This window comes from Anoplolepis gracilipes, chromosome 13 (assembly GCF_047496725.1).
Source record: "Anoplolepis gracilipes chromosome 13, ASM4749672v1, whole genome shotgun sequence".
Lineage (NCBI taxonomy): Eukaryota > Metazoa > Arthropoda > Insecta > Hymenoptera > Formicidae > Anoplolepis > Anoplolepis gracilipes.
Genome location: NC_132982.1, coordinates 7,964,281 through 7,985,885, shown reverse-complemented (window position 1 = coordinate 7,985,885; position 21,605 = coordinate 7,964,281). Strand labels below are relative to the sequence as shown.

At 31.3% G+C, this 21,605-nt stretch overlaps 2 protein-coding genes across 8 annotated transcripts; both read left to right on the top strand.

The window, feature by feature from the left end:
* Nucleotides 1-324: 324 nt before the first annotated feature.
* LOC140672583 (uncharacterized) lies at nucleotides 325-18,467 on the top strand. 7 transcript variants are annotated; one of them, XM_072904842.1, is made up of 11 exons: nucleotides 7,516-7,657; nucleotides 8,189-8,231; nucleotides 9,158-9,345; nucleotides 10,006-10,105; nucleotides 11,848-11,968; nucleotides 13,322-13,532; nucleotides 13,868-14,263; nucleotides 14,720-15,079; nucleotides 15,969-16,262; nucleotides 17,478-17,693; nucleotides 18,144-18,466. In XM_072904842.1, the coding sequence occupies exons 3-11, from the start codon at nucleotides 9,219-9,221 to the stop codon at nucleotides 18,293-18,295; spliced, it is 1,977 nt and encodes a 658-aa protein (XP_072760943.1). In that variant the 5' UTR covers nucleotides 7,516-7,657; nucleotides 8,189-8,231; nucleotides 9,158-9,218; the 3' UTR covers nucleotides 18,296-18,466. The 7 variants fall into 7 exon arrangements, with proteins under 7 accessions (XP_072760948.1, XP_072760943.1, XP_072760940.1 ...); XM_072904843.1 differs by having other exon boundaries at nucleotides 7,556-7,622; XM_072904839.1 differs by lacking the exon at nucleotides 8,189-8,231.
* A 490-nt stretch (nucleotides 18,468-18,957) lies between these two features.
* LOC140672584 (uncharacterized) lies at nucleotides 18,958-21,028 on the top strand. The gene is made up of 5 exons (XM_072904848.1): nucleotides 18,958-19,203; nucleotides 19,266-19,361; nucleotides 19,675-19,925; nucleotides 20,352-20,595; nucleotides 20,894-21,028. Exons 1-5 carry the CDS (start codon nucleotides 18,958-18,960, stop codon nucleotides 20,987-20,989), a joined length of 933 nt encoding a protein of 310 aa, XP_072760949.1. The 3' UTR covers nucleotides 20,990-21,028.
* The last annotated feature ends 577 nt before the right edge of the window (nucleotides 21,029-21,605 follow it).

The following is a 21,605-nucleotide window of genomic DNA, read 5'->3' as shown; positions in this document are numbered from 1 at the left end:
ATTGTAATTAATAAATTTTGATATAACTAATAGTGATTTATTCCGCGCTTTTCTCTTGTAAGGATGTCGTCGGAGAGAACTCGAAGTGAAAAGAGGTATTATTACAAGGGTCACCAGGGGTTCACCATCTCCCCGTAGATTGGCAAACATTGCAATGATTCCGACAAGACACCCACCCACGTGTATTATCACAGACATGCTAAGAGGGTCTCAAGCACGATATGACACAGTACAAGCACGTTAGTACTTCACTTGCAAGATCTTTCTTTTAATCGAGGATCGACTACTCTCTCCTTGGCAATGAACTTGCTTGAGCGGTGCTAGTGTGTCCGCGGCTACGACACCAGCCAGTCCGACACTCGCCTGCTTTGCTTCTCCACGTTCTCGCGCCTCTCTCGGTACAGATTTTCTTCAGTACCATGCTCTTCAGATTCGGGATTTTCGTCGGACTTGGTTCCGTAGTCGCGACTATCATCTATTTCACGCCTGTACCAGGTGAGTTGTAGACAATTCGTGTTATATCAGTGAAAATTAAATAAGTGTGCTCATATGACAGAAGATGAAACATCTATCTCGATGGAAATGATTTTTCGTGCAACCACATTCGCCTCATAAAAGTTTTAGATTAATTCGTTTATGCGATAACGATTGGCATAATTGAATTTTGACATAGATAGATTATGAAAAAAATTGTTACACAAGATAATTTAAAAAATTGTTGATATATGTAACAAAAAAATACATATATATTGATTCAAATAATAAACTGTATCTTGTACTTATTTTTTTTGCTTCGTCAAAATCAGTTATGGTTTATATATTTGTTTATATAAAAATTTATTGTCTTTTTTCTTCAAATTTATATATATTACTTATTTTCTACTTGTTTGCTTACAACATTTTTTTATAGAAGTGAATATTTTGATTTCAAGTATAAGTAAATGTTGTATAAAATTTTCATTAATAAATTAAAAGAAGTTGACTCCATAATTTTTGTTTATATGACACATTATATAAAGTCCTATGTAATTATATATTATAAAATAATTAAATACGATTAAAAAATAATTCCTCGGAAATATTATCAATAATCGGTTTTTTTTATATTAATGTATACATACGATAGTTTTTTTTTAATTTTACATCTAAATTATATGTATATACATAGCTAATGTGTCACATTTGTAGCTAATTATTTTATCTGCAGTCAAAATATCTACAAATCAAAATAAAGCATAGAAACAAGAAAACAATATAATCATTGAAGAAAATTTATAGAAACTTTCTATTCTTATCGACTCACATGAAGAGTGTGTAAGCAAATAAGTAAGGAAGAACGGCAGATGGACGATTAATACTCTGATCATGAATTGCTGGAAGCTATACAATAAATTGACTTCAATAAAAAATTACCATTTTATAATATCGGTAAAGATTGTTTGAGATTATTAATCGATGCCGATAATTGATATCACAATTATATTATTTATTAAATAATTATAACAGTACAACATTTTCATCAGATTTATGATATGCAGCTTTCCATCAAACTATGTTTTTTTTTTAAGAAAGTATTAATATATAATACTAGATATAGCAAATATTCATGCAAAGATAGGCACAGATTGAACCTCTATACGAAAGGTCAATGTCCTCAAATCAAAATTTACAGTTATGTATAGTATGGCATTTTTAATAAGAACCAATTTCATTGTCAACAATGCTAACCGCAACTATTATTTGTCAGATGTAATATCTGCAAGATATTATCTCTTGGAACACGTTATGCTAAATTAACTGTCATGCTTTCAGGCCTCGTTATTAATGTTGGTATTGTTAATGGAAAATAAATAGAGGAGAAGGCAAAAGTTTTTTCATCTTCACCATAAGAATTTTCACTGCGTGTAATATAATTTTTTTTTAATTTTTATTTTTGATTATCATAAAAATAAAAATATGACGGAAATTATTTTTTTTTTGTAAATTTGCAAGAATTAAAAAAAATATTATTTTATTTATAAATAATCGCTTGTACAATCTTTACTTCGCGACTAAAAGGATTTTGGTATTACGCTTTTATTATATAAAATAGGATTGAATAAATCTTACATATATAATACTTTACAATTACATGAAAAAGCTGTGCATTTTGGTATCACTACTTTTTTATTTAACGTACTATACCTTATTAAAAGTTTGGCTTCCGTATAAAATCTTTGCATTATTATTTATTTCTTAACACTATTTTTTCCACTATAAAATTATCTTCTTTAAAACTTCGATCATATTTACACGCACGCACAATTAGCTTTAATAACACTTTAAATGCCTCACGATCTTTATGTTAAGAGCAATTGTTAAGAATAATTGTTTTGTTAAAAGTAACTGTACAAATATTTTTTTGAATTCTTAATATATTATAATTATAACAGATATTTTTTACGCTATATTTTCAAATACATTCTTAATTTTTCTGCATCACATAAGATTTTTATGTTTCTATAATTTTATACAATTGTGTGTATGTATCTATATTAACACATATGTAATAATTTATATATTTTTATACACATTATGTTACATGTTACATGTATGTATATATTTTGTTACATATTTTGAAACGTGATAACTGTGTAAAAATAAAAGAGTTAATTAAAAAATAATAGAGAAATTTATATTATACTTTTAAATTCAGTTTAAAAATGTACTGGAAATGTTACAAATGTTAGCTGCGACAAAAATTCTGTTTATAATTTATTGCGTTTCTTACTAAATGCTATGATAAGTTTACACAAACTACACGTACAAACTTTCTCCCTGATTAATTAAGGGAAAAGAAGCAAGACACATACCATATTATAAATGTCGTCAAAATATACCGTGATGAAAATTGAAAGTCCAACGTGAAAGGCATTGGAACAATCTACACAATTTTGCTTTTTGACGATCCTGTTGTTTGTTTCCGCTTTAAAAAAGTGTTTCAACTTCTTATTAACAATTTAACCGTAACATTAGCAAATCTGAATATAAATGTTTTTCGTGATTGCTCTAAATATCTTTTACTTTCTCTTCTTTTACACTTCAAAAGAATATTGGCCATCTCAGAAATAGAAATTTATTTTTTATTACCTTTTTCTGAGTGGCGACTCCTGTCACCTTTCTGACAGTATAATAAACTTCAGTAAAATGTTTTCTTCAGTAAGTTGATTATATTCGTTAACTAAAAAAAGTGAGAATTTTTTTAAGTAACATTTTGCGTACAACGTAGAATTTACCGCTTTCTAGACAAATGCAAATTTTTAAATAATAATCGTGTAAAAAAAATAGTAAGCTTCATAATATTAATAAATTAAAATAAATTAATAATAGCATTAGTTTTTTTAAAAAACACAAATGTAAATTAATATTTAATTTTTCTAAATTAAATTAATTACTATAGATATTTTTCTAATTATATCGATCATGAGCGCAATAAGTAACCCATGAATGGAAACTTGCGTTGTTTTCAAAGTGACTTAATAAATCATACATAATTCTGCATTACTACTAACATTTGTACATGATTATATCATTTGTAGAGTTCTCGTATTATATATAATGTACAAGATTATATATTTATAAATATTTATATGGGCGATTAAAATAATCGCAGCAATCATGATGCGTAAACGCAGTTCTATTTCCACACGCAAACCTATTTCCGTGGGATTCGAATACTTTCTGTAAAAAATGTAATAAAAATCACAATATTAGTGAAACATATATGCGATACTCATGTAAATTTCGTTGATTCTGAGTTCTGAGAAATGTGTATGAGAGAGATGCGTTCCGCCGAAGTAAACAGGTGAAAGCGTCAATTATTACACGGTAAATATGCCGTTTTATTCGCAATATATGTAGAGAGGTAAGGAAAAGGTCGCCTCAACTATCAGAATGATATTAATTTCAGGATATTGAAAATTTCAAATTCCAGGATATCGAAAATTTTCTGATAAATGATGCAAAACTATATAAAAAGGATCACCATTTAATACATATGGGAATAAAAAAGAAATAGATAAAATAATATCAAAAGTAATAAAAACAATATTAATTTGTAATTAAGCCGTGGTTTATAATGAAAGCAATATTTTGAAAACTATATTTTTCACATTTGCATTTTTAGTTTACATCAATAAAATTAGAAATTTATACTGAGAAAATACAGAGGATTCGATTATCTCTTAAATCGAGAGCATTTCTCTTTTATAATGATCTATGAGTTTTTTATCGTGTACACAAATCGTGTACTTATTAATCTCCTTTTTAACATTTTAAACTAAACAGTCTTGATTACCTGATAATCCATAGAAATCGTTAAAACTATTAAACACAGGATGCTAAATGATATCGAGTAAAACACTTCTAAGTATGAGAGATTTCCGCTTGAGTGCTACTTACAGTTATTGTCGATAGAGAAAAACACTTTGTCAAGTGAAAATAAAACGATACAACTTGAGTAACGAAACAGACTGTAGATAGACTAGAAATACGTCTTTCACTTTTCAAGATAAATGAAGTTCGTTTCATTCACATATTATCTTTTAATAATCTCACACACACATATATACGTGATTAAGTAATTCTACTTTGTGCACATTGTTCAATTACTTGAATATAATAAAATGGATCTTAAATCAGATAATTGCATTATCAGTAATTGCTTTCTCTGATACGGAACTTTATAACTAGAAGCTGATAACGGAGTGCTAAGTACTGCCATGATATATATTTGAAAATTATTTATGACAAAGCGGATGACACGCGGTCTTGCAAAGATAGGAAGTTGTTACTTGTAAAGTTAGGAAGTCGTTACCTACTTAACGAAATGTGGCAGTCACACTTGAATATGAATTAGATAACATAAATGTAATTACGGATTTAGATCATGCAATTTTGTTATCGAATATGTCACATGTATTAGATAATGCGTGACACATAGAAGTTTACATTTTTTACGTTTTAATCGTTGATTAAATTGTCGCAATTATATTACATAATACTTTTCATTGTGGTAAAAATTTATGTCACTTTGCAGGGGGGCAAATTATACTTATAATTTGAGGTAAATTAGCTCGCGAAAAAAAGATGCGAAAAAGATTAATGTTGTAACATGATGATCCGTATCACGATACACGTCATTTTTTCATTTATCTATTACCTCTAATATGTTTATAAAATGTAAGGGAAAAGCTCAAATCCATGTTATTCTGATAGTAATTGTTTCCTTCATTATTTTGTATTACAACCGATTTCATAGAAATGTAAAGTCATGTAGTTTCACGAATGTGTTCCTTTTGTTTAATTTCACTAATTTCACTAATATGTATTGCTTATTTAATTTTTATATTCTTTCTAGTAAATCTAATAAACTGTCAATCACTGTAGGCAGACAAATAAATTTTTAAATTTTCAAAGACGCAAACAAATTTAGAAACTAAATTAAATATTCTAAATGATTTACGAGGAAGTCATTTAATTTTGTGATTAACTTTTATGATTTTTCACTGTAAAAACTTCTTAATATTTCTTAAATATTTTAAAATAATGACTAAAAAATGGCATTATTAATATAACTGCCACATGTTTCATACGCATTATATGAAATGAATAGTTTATTTTAATTTATAGATATAATTTTGCCTAAGTAATGTAAAAATCGCGTGACAAGATACATTTAGCTATAACGTTTAAATAATTAAACTCGTCGAAATCATACCAGTTTCTGCACGTATAGATACATTAAAAGTTTTATTATTCTTCTCTGTAGAAAGTTTCGTTCGAGTAATGTTGCAATCTAAATGAAAATGACCGATAAACGCGAGCTTAAGCGTTTCTCGGTCATTCCCGACAAGCAAAACGTCACTTGCTTTCCATAGAGAAGTAACCGCAGCAAGATGATTATCGTTTCTATCCGCCCATGTGAGTAAGAGTTGATCCGGTGGGCATCAGCGAAAGCGAAATCTCTTTGCTGGACCGAGGGGCTCGAGGAGAAGGAAAAAGGTCGGGAGATGAAAGTGTTCGAGCAGCTGGCTTTTTAGAGAGATGGAACAGGTCTCCAGTCGTAATGCGAATGATGGTAGGTAGAGGAGGGGGGGCCTTCAGAACAGGCCCACAGGCAAACTTTCACTCGCTGTTATGCCGTTTCTGACACATATTTCAGATTCGCGTGCGGGAAACTCGAGGCGTTGTTATGTGATTGAGAGGACGCGTACTAAAAAAAAAATGGTCGCATATAGATGATTTTTACTCTTCAGGGATCCTCGGGAGAGGGAAGGTAGGTACGCGGTCAGAGTTAGTCTGACTGAGCAACGAAATTGGAAACTTTTTCGTCAGTTGTCTACTGGGTGCGCGACGGTACCTACGACGACGTGGTCGTTAGTCTACGTGTCGACGACTGTCAGTGGTGCGGTGATTTATGAGATCTAGTCGTCATTTTGTCTCAATCATAATCATCCATATTTGTCTTTAGATCGTCATGTCTTGGTCATTCATTAGAGACCTTATTTGACTTTTCTTCATCTGTTGATAAATGACTTTTGAACATTGAGCATTTTCTGATACTTTCCACTCGAAGACATTTTGATCGGATTAAACTACTATGCCGAGCAGTTACACAAAGCCAATTGAAAGTCAATACGCATAGTTATGTTCAGATAAAGCAGCTGATTAATCATTTTTACGCACAGAAAAAATCTTTGAAAGAAATAACATCGCGAATATAAATCGCTAGTAAAGACGAGTCAAGTAGCATTATTAGCGTATTCTTTTGGTACTCGCAAAAGTTATTAGTGCAGAATCTGCGCCGTTTAAATGTATTAACGATAACAATTATTAAAATATTATAAATACATAAAACAATTAAAATTTAAAAAAGAAAAATTTATTAATCAAAAATTGATTTTTCAAATATATTTGGAAAGAGTCTATTTAATAACGTACCATGTATAAATAAAAGATGTTGCATGTTACATTTAAAAGTTATCGCTTCAATAATTTTAGATTAGACCTAATTAATTTATCTGCCTTTATAACACATGTAATAATAATAATATTTCGCAATACACACACAATGTAAACAAGAAATTTATACGTTGACGTAAAAATCTAACAGAAATTAATTTATTTCTGTCAATAAAATCTTCTTCAATCGATGCAATATCTAATAAAACCTTAGATAAAACCTCGATTCAGAGCTCAAGGATAGATAATTATACTGCTAAATGTAATAGAAATGTTATATAATCCAGACGATCTCGAACGTTCGTAAAAAGTTATGTCTATTACAACTTTTGCTTCTCTTGCGTCTCAACAGTTTTTTCTTAATCAAGAATCCAATTTTTTTCTTCTCACTTTAAATGAGTTTTGCGACTAAACAAGCTTCGATCATTCTTTGCTAAGAAGAGTTTCGATCATTGGTAATAAGGAAGACAGAAGGAACGTCGGAGCGGCGAAAGAGAGCGGGAGAGAAACGCTGGTCTAGCAACGAATTTCGGGCTCGATATTCTCATCAGTCGTCGATGGGGAGCGCGACTGTCTCCGCAGTTTTGTTATACCGCGACTCCACGTAAATGTCCGCAGTGGTGCAGTGACATAAGATATCTATATTTGTTCCTTTGTACATGTCTCTTAACGTTACTTTTTTGTGCATAATCGTTATTGAGAAGGAATATTTTTCCTTCTCGTCTATATCCTCGTTTATTACATCTGTCACGTTTAAGAATTATATTACTTTTGCTAAAAGATATTTGTATGACATTTGTAGTGATAACTTTTTGGGATATTAATATAAATTATTAGTTGATGCAAACATAACTCTTTAATATATAAATTAATATATGTGAAGATTGTAACACATGTAGAAATAAATAAGAAGAGATGTAGTATAATTGCAACACGTTGATATAATTAGTCTAAATAAAAAAAAAAAAAAAAAAAAAAATTAATTTCAGTTTGGAAAATCTCCGAAACTTTATAAATTTTTCGTATAGATAATTGTAATATAAACTTTATTTAAAAAATAACGCGCATATCGCAATGTTAAATTAAATTGCAAGGAATTGAGTTGATCAATTAATTTAAAATTGTTTTTATAAAAAATAAAATTAAAAAAAAGTTACGTCCTATTATTTATATAATCTGTTTCTAGGACACTACAAAAACTTCTGTAGGGAAATAGCTGCACGTGAACAGTAATTTACTTTCAATTTTAATTAAAACTTTCAGAGATGCGTGATTCCGTTGATGTGTCACACATATAACTGAATTACGATTTATACGCGTTATATAAAAATTTTATTTTTAAATTTTTACATGCTTTTAATCTTGTAATAGGGAATGGAAACAATGATATCAGACTAATGTTTTGCTTTATCTTACTATTTCGTTGATTTTTTATCTCTTCATCCGCATTATTCTTATTCAAAATATAATATATATTTTATATATATTATATTAAATATATGTATATATGTATGTATTTCAATAATTGCTATTTATAATCATATTATAATCATTGATTATATAATTTTGTTATATAATCTTTACGAATATTAATAAATTAATATTCGTAGCTATAATATAATTACACAAATATATTCAAAATATCCTAATGTTAATAAGTGATGGATAGCCTCATTATTACTATGATTAATCATTATATATGATTAAACTTCAAATTTAATCTTCATAATTCATTCATCTCGCTCGTAAAAATTGATTGATGAATGCTTTTTAAGAAACTAGAAAGGACTCTGAAGGATAGCAAATAATTCAACTTTCGATCTCATTTGTATAGTACAAATGGCTCCTCTTTTATCTTCACGGCTTTCTCCGTATTAACTTTTCAATTGTATTATCCTTGACTTGGCTGCTTGGAAGCTTGAAAGCAACAAAAAGTCATCATCAAATCTAAAAAAATTTTCTCTTATTTATTGATAGAAATCAATATTATATCTCTCTTGTCCATTATGATTATTGCATGTATATTTATACGTCGTGCTACTTAAATAGTTGCACGTACATTAGTTTTTAATCGACATATTTTATATTTTTTTTATAAAGATTAATTCTAAAAGTTTGTAAAAATATTTTATCCTAAATCCGTCAATTTTTGAAGCTCACGGGGAATGAATGTCGTCACCGCCTGTTATTGTTGTATATAACAACGTTGGTTGGCGATGTATTCTCCAAAGTCCACTCATCGACACGTGACCACTCCGACCACGTATGTTTTACGATGTCTCGTGGTCGTAACTATGATCGCAGCTGCGGCGACATTTTTGCATATTAACAATTACAGACCTAGTAAGTTGAAACAATTACTTTGTCGAAATTAGAATACCAACGTATGCGTGTCCAGTCTTATTGTGCATCTTATAAGTCATGTAAATTTAGCGTAACTTTTAATTATTCCTCAGAAAAATTTACGAGAGAAAGTTACTTATAATTTTATTTATGCATTGCATATTTTATGTTTTGTTTTCTCAAATATTTTCGATATTATGTAAAATTAAAAGAAATTATAAATGGGATCTTGTCTCAAATGTTTTTTGACACATCATTTAAATACAGTTTATGTTTTAAAGTAAACGTATATTAATGATGTAAATTATGTACACGAATACAAAGAAATTCATTAGGCACTGAGTTGTAATAATTTATGCGGCTCAATCGTAGTCAGCTTAAGAATTTATAATGAAGATGAATATGATGAAATAATAATACGCGAGGCGCAATTTCGCTTCTTTCTAATCCTCTGCAATATCGATGTGTGTGCCATAATACGCCATAATGTACGCGCGCATCATTAGCTTTTCTTTATTAAATAGTACTTTCTATGTGGTTTTTAACTTTCATCTTTGTCCACTCGTATTTTTTCTTGCCTGATGGACGAGAAGGAAAACTGTTTTCGTCACATTCGTCGAGATTATTTTTCCCTTTCTCACTCTTTCTGTTCTTTTCCAGAACAAACATTCCTCTCCTGCGATAGACCATGTCATCACTTGGATTGGCCTATGATCTGCCGGGTGAAACTCACGTTAGAAGTCTTCCAATCGCTCAGCAAGTAAGTCAATCATTCAATAATATTTTTTGTCAATTATATCTATTTTGTAAGAATTTAATCCAAACGTGTATTTGCACGCATAATCAAAGAAAAACTTCATTATAAATGCACACGTCAGAAAAGGTCAAGTCGCATGACCCGTCTCATCTGTAATGCAGACTTTCAAACGAGTTGATTACAACGCTTTTATCAATGTTTCGATGGTCTAAAATAAAAAATTGGTAAATGTTTTGGATTCTCGAATCTGTGGTTCAAATATTTTTTTTTTTATTTGTATTTCTTAAATAGATATTTCATATAATATCCATTCCTTCCAACAATTTTTTGCAAACCTTTATTTGAAGAAATCAAATATTTAATCTATGAGTGTTTTTCTCTCGGAGACTAATATCAGATTTAAACCAGTCTGGTCTAATTTAGCACATATTATGGAAATAGAGAAAGCAATTCTTGAGAGCAATTCAGATACGAAGGTTAAATGTTCGCCAAGAATGTAGATTACGTCGAAGTTGAATGTTGCGAACGATATTACGCAATGTACAACTTCCATTTTATAAAATGCCCACTCGTAATTAGGTCTCCGCTATAACAGATCAAGGTTATATAAATAAGAAAGCGTTATATTAATTTAATTATATTGATTAAAGTTACATTATTTTGTTGTTGAGCTTCTATGATGACATATTAATTTTGAATTTTTGAAAATATTACTCGTATCTAAGAGAATGGAGAGAGGCGAATTCTAAAGGGAAAGTTTCCTCGTGTAATAAAAAAATGTATAGGATCGTAACCGCCTCACGCGAAGGAAGTAGTAGTAGTTTCTTGTTACGTGTGTTTCGTGAAATGATTACATTATAAATGCCTCGTTTCCTTTCTTCATGTGTGCATGTTGTAAAAAAATGTGCTAGATCGTGCAACGAGAGAAGTGACATTTCACGTTACGTGCGCGGCGTAAAATGATTACTGCATTATAAACAGTTCGTTTTTGCGACTGCAACATCATACGCAACGGTTGCATTACATTTGAACTATGCAACTGTTACAGGCATAACACTCGGTTTCGGACTCGTCACTGTAATAACCGTTATGCAATTCTTAACCGATGCAATGCGGAAAACTCTCACGATCGATTGCACGCCGGCTGGTGTATTTCGAAATTAGTATGCAAAACTATAATCGCGCCGGATGATAATACTATATAACCATAATCCAATCCCGAGACAATCCCGATCGGTATCTTCTAGTTATTTGCTAAATCTAAATAAAGTAAAATATTACGAATTTGCTATTGAATACATTATACATTTGTTCTCTTTTATTTAACACGCGATGCTTATACATATATACTCAATCATTCAAGCAATACAATTACATATATATATATATATATATATATATATATACATATATGTACATAAATGTCTTATTTATAGCTGAGAGCTTGCATTATTTTTTTCTCAAATCGTATTATGGTTTCTTCGCACTCTTCGTCTATATTTATAAAAAGTCGATGGCGAATGATCTATATATTTATACGTATGTAGATAAAAAATTCTAGATATATGTAGATGAAAAATTGCATGCGAAGCTTTATGCAGAAAACTGTGGTAAAAAGTATTATTTTATAGATCTGTGCTTTTATTTTCGGTGAAAGATACAACAGTGATACGGCAGAGTTCGATCTGCTTCGTAAACATATTATAGTGTTATAGGAATGGCGATTTTACACGAGTTCGTTACAGATCATGCGGAGATTGTCCATTGAATCAGACTGCCTGCTTAGCCAAACATTGTATTTCCGCGGATGGACAGAGACGGGGCATCCTTACAGCTAATCGTCAAATGCCAGGACCCAGTATTCAGGTATGACCTCGATATACACTAACGATCAATAGCACGAGTGTGTACATTTACTGCTTGGAACTCAGCAAAATTCACCGCGAGCGTTTTTCGATATCGCCTTTCTAATTAGAGTTTCTCTAATTAAAATTTACTTTATAATGTCATATTAATGATTCGAAACTTATGTATAAAACCTAATAATATATATTAACAAATTCATTTTGAGTGATTTTGTAACATATAAAAAGACGATTTATACTTCGTCTCTCGAAGCGAATGTGAATATTGATATATATAAATATAAATATATATTTATATTATTTTTTATATTATTTATATTATTTACATTATATTAATATGATAATTTTTAATTATTTTAATAATATAAATATTATAATATTATAATATTGTTATATAACCTTTTATTTTTTAATAATATTTGATTTTGATATGTATGTATGTGACGATCTGACGTACTTAATATAAAAAAAGTTGTATACATTTTAAAATTATACATTACTAACATTTTTTTACAATTCTATTATTTCATAATTTAAGATGCAAAACGAAAAAATGGATTTTGTTTAATATAACAATCAAATATTTTTTATTTTATACATCAAAAATTAGAACATTTTTAAACTATTAATCGATAATGTACAATTAATTTTATTATCTGATTATCATCTTGCTTTATTATTACTGCTATAAGTTTGCAGAAAGATTGCATTAAATTGATCATCTGAGTGTGATTTGATCCACGTGGCTATGCCGATATAAATGTATCTCATTTGCAATCAGCAATCTTCAATACGATGAAAATTGAACTTCTATTTTGTATTAAAATTAACTCGCGTAGTGATTGAAACATGTATACAATATACATGTTTTGATAATTAATTGCGTTGCTTGAACACGTGGAAATGATCTCGCACACGTGTCTCGGTTAACTAAGTGAACTCTTTGAAGTGAAGCGAGTTTCGCTGGGCCTCTAATTGATCTTCCCTAACAAACGCTGCGAAGCTTTAGAAATGTTGATTAAATCTAAATTCTAAATCCACATTTCATATAGAATCAAGTAATATGCGTGTGATAATTTTCATCAGTCTATATGAAATTTTAATTTCTTTTAATCCTTTTCTTTTTTAATATATTATAAAATAAAATTAATAAACTAAAATTGATAAACTATAAAATAAAATTAAATAAACAACATTAAAGATAATTATGAAATACATTCATACTTTTGACGGTAAAATTGAAACGCTAGCTACAATTGCTTTAGTAGCACGCATCATTCAACCTGCCGGTAAAGATTTCCGAAGATAATGTGTGACTAATTAGCAACTTCCAGACAAGTTTACGCTTTTACAGGTTTGTGAAAACGATATCCTAGTGGTAGATGTCATTAATCGTCTTCCGGGTAAGGCAGTAGCGGTGCATTGGCGTGGACAAACGCAAATGGAAATGCCTTATATGGACGGCACGCCGTTGATCACGCAATGCCCAATACCGAGTTACACCACCTTCCAATACAAATTTCGCGCCTCTATACCTGGCACACATCTCTGGCATGCACACGCAGGTTGATATTTCTCATTTATTTCATATATAATTTATTAGAAAAATATTTCAAAATTTATGCCCGCCGAATATTTTTTATCATATTTATCAACCCGTTAAGGCTTTTTGTTTTTTAAGTTTAAAACTAAAAATTTAAAAATATTTGTTTATTTTTATTTATAAGTTGGACTTGTTTCATAAATTTTTAGTCACATAAGATGAATTTAATGATTTAATATTGTCATATATGATTTCTTATAATTTATTACAATATCATTACTCCATCTAAAATGAATCACACAACATATATAAATTGATCGAGTAATTAAAAAAAAAAAAAAAAAAAAAAAACTTTAGGCGCTGACGTCACCAACGGCATTTTCGGATCATTGATCGTGAAACAGGCGGACTTACGGGAGCCCCATCGCACCCTTTATGACATCGACGACCCTAATCACGTAATTCTGGTGACCCACTGGCAGCATTCGCCAGAAGTTTCGTTCAACCAAGGTCACGTGAAACCGGCGATTCTTCTGATCAATGGGAGAGGTCATCAGCCTAGCGGACCCACTGTTCCCCTAAATACATTCACGGTCATTCCGGGACGACGTCATAGATTCCGCGTCGCTAACGCCGGAGGTGCCGGTGCATGTCCAGTGACGCTCTTCGTTGACGGCCACACACTTCTCTTGATTGCACTTGACGGGCATCCTATCGAGCCGCGGCAGGTTACTTCGATTACGCTGGCAAAAGGTCTGAGTCCCGTTAATACCCTCCCGGAATTTCTGCGCAATAATTCGCGAGAACCGTGGGTTTTAACGGGAATTCTATTATCTTTAGGAAAATCAAATATACGTTTAATTCAGAATATATGTTTAGAATTTTGGCTTATATTTCTCGTAAACGACTAAAACGTAAAAAAAATTTTTACTTGCTGCTCGCTTAGATTATAATTTAGCGTCATAAAATTTTTCCAGCTCATTTAATGGCGCTTATTTTCTCCTTCATTGTTTCCACTTTCGGATCTTAAGTAGCGTGTCTTGTAACTTTTACCTTTATCAAGATTTATAACAAGATTATGAGTGAAAGGTCCGATCATAAAATCGATATAATTTAATTTCATTCACGGAAGGCACACGATTTTATGCGATTTCTCGCAATTTCTATCGTGCGCCGAGAATGACGAACGATTTTCGACATTCGTTAAAGGTGAAAGGGCAGATTTTGTTCTAAAAGCGAGTAAACGTGTCGCTTCCTATTGGATGAACGTGCATACGGCGAAAGAATGCGGAACGAGTACGATAAATGGCGCGGCCGTGCTCAACTATAAAGGCAGTTCGGAAATTCCGGCGGCAACGGCCGAAACTATCGATCAGCAGAATATCGACGAGATAGGGAACCGGTTGGCCGTGACGACGAATCCCGCCGAGAAGTGTGGCGGACAAGAGAGCCTGTGCGTCACGGATATCCAGAATATGCGCAAAATGCCGCGAAGCCTAGCGATGCCCAGAATGGACGTGACGATGTATCTGCCAATTAATTACAAGATGCAAGCAACGGAACTGATAGGTGTGTAAAAAATGATACAATAGACGAGAAGTGAAAACACAATTAAATCGTAATCGCGCGGTGCAACCGTAATTGCAACGCGAGCATAAATTAATGCCAATAGACGTAATCGCCTGATAAAAAATTCTCTACCGCGTGTGAGTTTCACCTATTCATTTATGTATTGCGTAAACTTTCCGGGTTATTAAAATTTTCCTACCGAATATGTTTCGCGCACATAATACGATAATGCAATGTATCCGGGTCAAGAAGGAGTGCTTTCACCGCTATTATTTTTCTCGTAAATCTCCTCTCTTCAGCTATTATAACTTTTTAATAAATTATAAGATTACTTCTCGATTTCTGAATACTTAACGTAAGACGAATAAAAAAATTATTAAAATTTTCAAATTTTTAAAAAATTAATTTAAAATTAATTTATAAAATTTCTTAATTTTTTAAAGTTGAGAACAAATTAAATTTGAAAAATATAAATATAAACATTTTTATTTTTTTAAATTTAAATCAATTTGGTCGAAATAAAAATTTTATTCAAGACTTCAGATTATAAAGACATCATATGTAGAAAGAAAAAAAGTTGTGACATATATAAGCATTGAGAGATCTCTCGTGAATTTTTTATTGTGGAAAAATTGGTTGTAAATTTGCTTAAAAATATTGAACTGCTAATAAGGCAGTTCGGCTTCAATTTTCCTTAATCATTGTGTGAAAAGAAGAAATCTTCGAAGTACCATCCGGTACAAAGAGCTGAGAAAAAGCGCGAAATTAAAAGCGAATTAAGAGAAATCCCATGTAATTAAATTCGAATCAAGAGGAGAATCACACACGCTCAATTGAAGTCTATAATTTAATCGCAGCACGGAGATCATTTTCTTCTTTATTCTCTTAGGTAACAGCGGGACGGAAACGCGAGTGTTGAACGTGGACAATGCCACTTTCACGTATCCCTCATCGCCACTGTTGACCCAGGATAGCGATGTGTCGCCAGATATGATGTGCTCCAATCACGAGGACGACGACGACACCGATGACACCCGCAACGAAAATAATGATACAGTGTCCCGACGTCGGTGCCGTCCGGTCGGTGACGGCGCCGGTGGCGGTACGAACGACATGTGCGAGTGCGTGCACGTGCGTCACGTACCACTCGGAGCGACCGTCGAGATTATTCTCCTGGATCAAGGTAATTAAAATATAATTAGTTCGAGCGTCATCAAAACGTAACTCACGCAATGTGACATAAACGTCTTGTATCGCGGTCCCGTTTATTTATTTTCTTTTATATTCTCGTTTCTTATAATTCCTTTTCTTTCTTTTTTTATCTTTGCTCAAAGCTTAGCTACTTTACGAATCAAACCTGAGAAATACCAGAAAAGTCTTTCTTATTTGCGCGAATAAATGAAATATTCAATCTACTTCGCGCGAAATTTCATGAGGCTTTACGGTAATGTAATATTTATTGATGTTATATTTTCTTCGCTATTTTTATATGGCGGATAGAATAATGTACTAAATTTCCTAGGCTAAAACAATATAGCGCCACTTTTTATAAATTTAAAAATATTATAGTATGTGATGTTTAGAATTTCATTAAACAAATTTTCATACATACACATATACAATGATCAATATTTCAAAGATTGTTTTATGATAAAAATAAATTACTTTATTTAAAAATAAATTTTAGAGTGCAGAAAAAATATAATTAATACATTTTAAACTTTTACTAATATTAATATAAACCAAGAGTTAATTGAATAAAAAAATATTATTTTTTCCATAAGATTCTACGCAAGAGATTCATTATATCAATTATTATATAACTATTAATTAACGTATGAGATAATCTTACAATAAGCGGATGGCATGAGTGAGATAAGAGGAACGTTAACGCACAATAGAGTCTAAGCTCAACCGGGATATCTTGATGCCCTTGATCCATATTTTTTATTTACTGAAAAAGTCGGCAGATCTATTGATCTTGCGTTATATTTCATCTTCATAAATCATTTCCAGCGAGGCGTATATTACTTCTTTTTAAGAACAAAATTCGACGCGTTATCACGATTTCTCCTAATATGTGTTTGCGTCAGATAAAAAAAGATCCTGCGATTTTTCCGATAATAATGGAAAAAAAATAATCAGCTTCTTTTATAAACCTTCGCAAAAATAGGAACATTTATTGATTCGTTATATTTCTCGTCGAATTATATTTCTGTTTTATTTAATAATTTCCAAATCTATTAGGCCTATCTCTCTTCACGATAGAAATTTTTTTTCCATCTCACAAAATCTAATAATTTAATTATTAATTTTATGCTATAAGTGAAATTTTTTATTTATGTTACAAAGAATTTTATTATTTGGGAATTAATAATAAGTCATCGCTTTACTATAGGCGGTTTGGACGATCTAGTTTACCACTTACATGGCTACAGTTTTTACGTGGTGGCTGCGAGACAATTCGGTCGGAGTATGTCGTTGCACGAGGTGAAAAAACTCGACGAGAGGAAGCAACTGTTTGCACGAAATCTCGATTGCGCGCCGATGAAAGATACTGTCATTGTGCCTAAATTCGGCGCCGTGGCGTTGCGATTTAAAGCCGACAATCCAGGTAAATCTTTTTTGTTCATCGAATCTACAAATTACTTAATATAAGCTGTTTTTTTTTTTATTTTGATTGAATAAATCGTTAATTTGTATTTTTTCAAATAAACGGGATAAAAATTTTATGAAAATTTATCGAAATGTATCAGAATATTTTGAGCGATTGAAAATATAAAGTTATTCACGAATTTCATAAAATGTTCAATGAATAGTAAAACTTTGATTTGTTGCTGCTCCAAATTTCGATTTCCAAGATATTCTATTTCGACATTTTTTATAAATAACAAATAATATGTTTCGATAATTCTAAAAAAAAAAGAAATCGACTCGGAATTTGCGAAATATTCTAGTATCGATGACTAATCAGGTAGAAACACAAAGTAACGCTTATATAACAGCAATGCTTGCGCATTAAATTGATGAAATTACTATCCCTCACTTTCACATAATTCTGCAGGTTATTGGATGTTGCGTGATGAACATGCGACTGATTGGACTCGCGGTTTGGATGTTGTTTTGCAAGTCGGGAAACCTAGCGACATGATACCTGCGCCACAGGACTTTCCCAAATGCGGATCCTTCGTCGGACCTGACTACTTCCTTATATAGACTGTAATAATCGTTTAAGTTAAACATGTATATAATTGTATATAACGATAGGCCTATATTATACCTGGCTAAAAATTGACGATTTTTTAACGAATAAATATCGAGTTATACATCGACCTATACATTTACGTTGTTTTCGTCAATTACGAATTAAAAACCTTTCACCGAATTTTTTTTTTAAATCCCCGCATTAAACTATTTCTTCAGTGGAAATTTCCTATTTGATTAAATGCCAATTTCAGTAACTTTTTCATTTCCAACTTTAACTAACTCGATTTAACTTCGTGGTAAATAAATTGTTCCAAGAATCTCTGCCACACTAAAGCGTAATAACTTCAAAATTTTCAAGTTTTAACAACCGAGAACTTCCAATTATAGTTACATCATTACTTCTAAATTAACCATCTTTTCAGAATCTAGAACTTTAGTGTACGCACGTGACTTCCAGCTTTTAGCATACACCGTATATATACAGTATTTCCGCTCCTGTCATTCACTTTCATCCTTGTATAAATGACAAATGCCGCTTCCGCGGTTTATTTCAGCGTGCACGTCAGGCGTTTCCGTGCATTTAGATGCAATTGAACGTAACCGTCGTAACCGCGATTCTTTCTTCCGCGGTGAGGGTGAATCCCGAAGGATCAGAGGGTGACTCGTCAGTAATGTCCTGCCTGAGTGCGTTGGACTCGCAGTTAGCAACCCTGCTTTCGGTGCCTGACGAGATCCTGTTTCTGCGACACAGGGTGTTCCGCGAATACGCTAAAATCGCAGTCGGACCGGACTTTATTCACACGCTACCGTCCTTCGTAATCGTGGCAGCCGCGCTGCTCGTCCTTTGGAAGAATCCCCCGTCCTCCGCACGATTCATGGAGTTTATAGGCGTAACCCTCGTTTATAAAGGTTTTCAGGTACGAGATTTCTAGAGAATCGCTGTGTAGCCTAGTGTTCTTGCACGTGCACGTTTTTCAAGGTGTCAGTCAGTTGGCTCATGGTTACAGCGCTTTTATGGTTATGGCTGGTCCTTCAAAGGATACTCTATTGCAGCGTCTGGCATTATTGGAGTTACGTGAGTGGTTTTGTTATTACTTCTCTCGTTAAATTAACAGAGAAATCGCTCTCGCAATGTTCGAATTATTCACTTTTATATAAGAGAATTTAACATTCTTCTATTAAAATAAAAATTTATGATTTCCTAAAAATCATGTGTGTATTAATATAGTTTTATGTCAAAACTGGAACGTGATTAAATAAAAGCGTTTTGAATCGACTCAATAATAATTTTCAATTAAAAATTTATAAAATATTTATAAGGAACAAAAACTTATATTATAAAATTATAAAATTATATAAAAACATATATATATATATAATTGCTGTAGGAAATTGAACACCGAGATATTTCGTATCCTTGGTGGCGACGTGTCTGGTCCTCGTATTATCCTACACCTATACAGCCGCCTATGCTGTCGGCCTGTTTTATTAGTTGGATCATGGCGATGTCGATCGCGATAATCGCGCTAGGATGCGCGATAAATATCGATCGTTTAGAAACTTTCATTAAAAAAACTTTAAGTAAACTTTGGGATGCTCTTGTGGTGATAATGTCTTACGTAGAATGGTCACAAATCAGGTTAGTATTGTGATTGGTGTTTCGATTATCTCTTGCTTTTTTGTTTCGGTAATTTTATTTATAAGTATCTTGTAAATATCAATTTAAATTTTTTTAATCAACAAATTTTTCAGCAGCTCTTATAATGTATAACGTTTGTGTAAAGTTATTGCTCCTTTTTTTTAAACTAAAATTTTATAGTATCGTATTATCAGTCCTTTAAATTATAAAAAAACATACAAAAAATTATAGTAATTATAATATAAAAATATTTAAAATACATAATATATAATTTAAAAAATTAAATTGAGACAAATTAAATTTTAGTATATAATAATAATAATAACTATAATAATAATAACAATAATAATAATAATAATAGAAAAGAGAGGAGTAAATAATGATTTATAATTTAATAAGATCTTTGAGTAAAATTTTTGTTCATAGAACGCAACAAATACTTATAAGTTCCGAGGCAAATGCAGCAGCGGATGACAGTGAAATAGGCTCAGTTTGTGACGACGGTTGCTTAGAAATATCGGCTGATGCGAATGCGGCACGAGGAGATGTACATCCAATCTCTTATGGAACGAATTGGATGCCACCGCCGAATTTTTCTATGTTCAAGGACGCGCAGCGAAAAATATCTTCAAAATCCTTTCACACAGTAACGGGCATGAATGATGTTCAGGTAATAATAAAAAAGAGAATTTTTCTTTTCGACCATATATTCATTTTTTTCAATGTTTGAGTGATGCATTACTGTTATTTCTATACCGATTTTATTTCATTACACGTGTCTTGAATTTTTTCTGCAAATAAAAAAAAAATGAGGGTAGACTGATTAGTGATCATTTATTGATTCAGTGCATCTCAGTTTTAGAGTAAAAAGCTTCTTTCTTATAAATTTCATTAAATTTCGAAAGAATTCTTAATCCTGAAGTAAACAGCTGATGCGATAGAATTCTAATGATGGTTATTTTTTCCAGGATCCCGACAAATTCGCGGCCAAGCAATTCCGACACCGACGTGGCTGTCACACAGTGATACCGGGTAATTCCAGCGAGCAATCGAGTGGATGTTAAAGGGACTAGTTAATGTTCGTCGAATGCTAATTATCGAACGCGCGCCTTCGGTTAATCGAGTAACGCTAATACGCGAAAAAAATTTCCATGAAGGCGACACGTCAACTTAGTAGATGATACTTAAATTGAATAAACACTACTCGTGATGCTGTTTATATTTCGATAAGATTTGTAATTCATTATAATACATTTTTGTGCGAATTATTTTTGCATAAAATTTTCTATAAAAATATTTTTTATACAAGTGATATATAATCGTGCGCGTGCAAGATTTTATTTTTGAGATTATATCGAACAATATATCGTACGCAATAAATAGTTAAAACAATCCGCGTAATATTACGTAATATGAAGCCTTCTAGCAATTATATTTACTAGATAATGTATATGTATATAAACTTTTTATGAATAAATATAAATTTCTAGCATTTAATTGTAATATAAATTTATCTATTTTTTTACAATATTTTTTTCGTACAAATTTTTAATATAATAATTTTTGAAAAATGTGCAACAATTTGTTTGAAAATTCGATCTAGTTTTTTTTTTCTAATGATAATTTTATTCAATTACCAACAAAACTCTTTTTATTTTATTAATCAAAATTTGAATTTCT

What these genes read in the sequence shown, in the direction of transcription:
- LOC140672583 (XM_072904839.1), top strand. Translation starts at nt 9,219, where the DNA reads ATGTATTCTCCAAAGTCCACTCATCGACACGTGACCACTCCGACCACG. An exon ending in GTCTTCCAATCGCTCAGCAA is followed by an intron (nt 10,106 to 11,847) that starts GTAAGTCAATCA and finishes AGTTCGTTACAG; the next exon opens with ATCATGCGGAGATTGTCCAT. An exon ending in TGCCAGGACCCAGTATTCAG is followed by an intron (nt 11,969 to 13,321) that starts GTATGACCTCGA and finishes ACGCTTTTACAG; the next exon opens with GTTTGTGAAAACGATATCCT.
- LOC140672584 (XM_072904848.1), top strand. Translation starts at nt 18,958, where the DNA reads ATGTCCTGCCTGAGTGCGTTGGACTCGCAGTTAGCAACCCTGCTTTCG. An exon ending in TCGTTTATAAAGGTTTTCAG is followed by an intron (nt 19,204 to 19,265) that starts GTACGAGATTTC and finishes ACGTTTTTCAAG; the next exon opens with GTGTCAGTCAGTTGGCTCAT. An exon ending in CGGGCATGAATGATGTTCAG is followed by an intron (nt 20,596 to 20,893) that starts GTAATAATAAAA and finishes TATTTTTTCCAG; the next exon opens with GATCCCGACAAATTCGCGGC.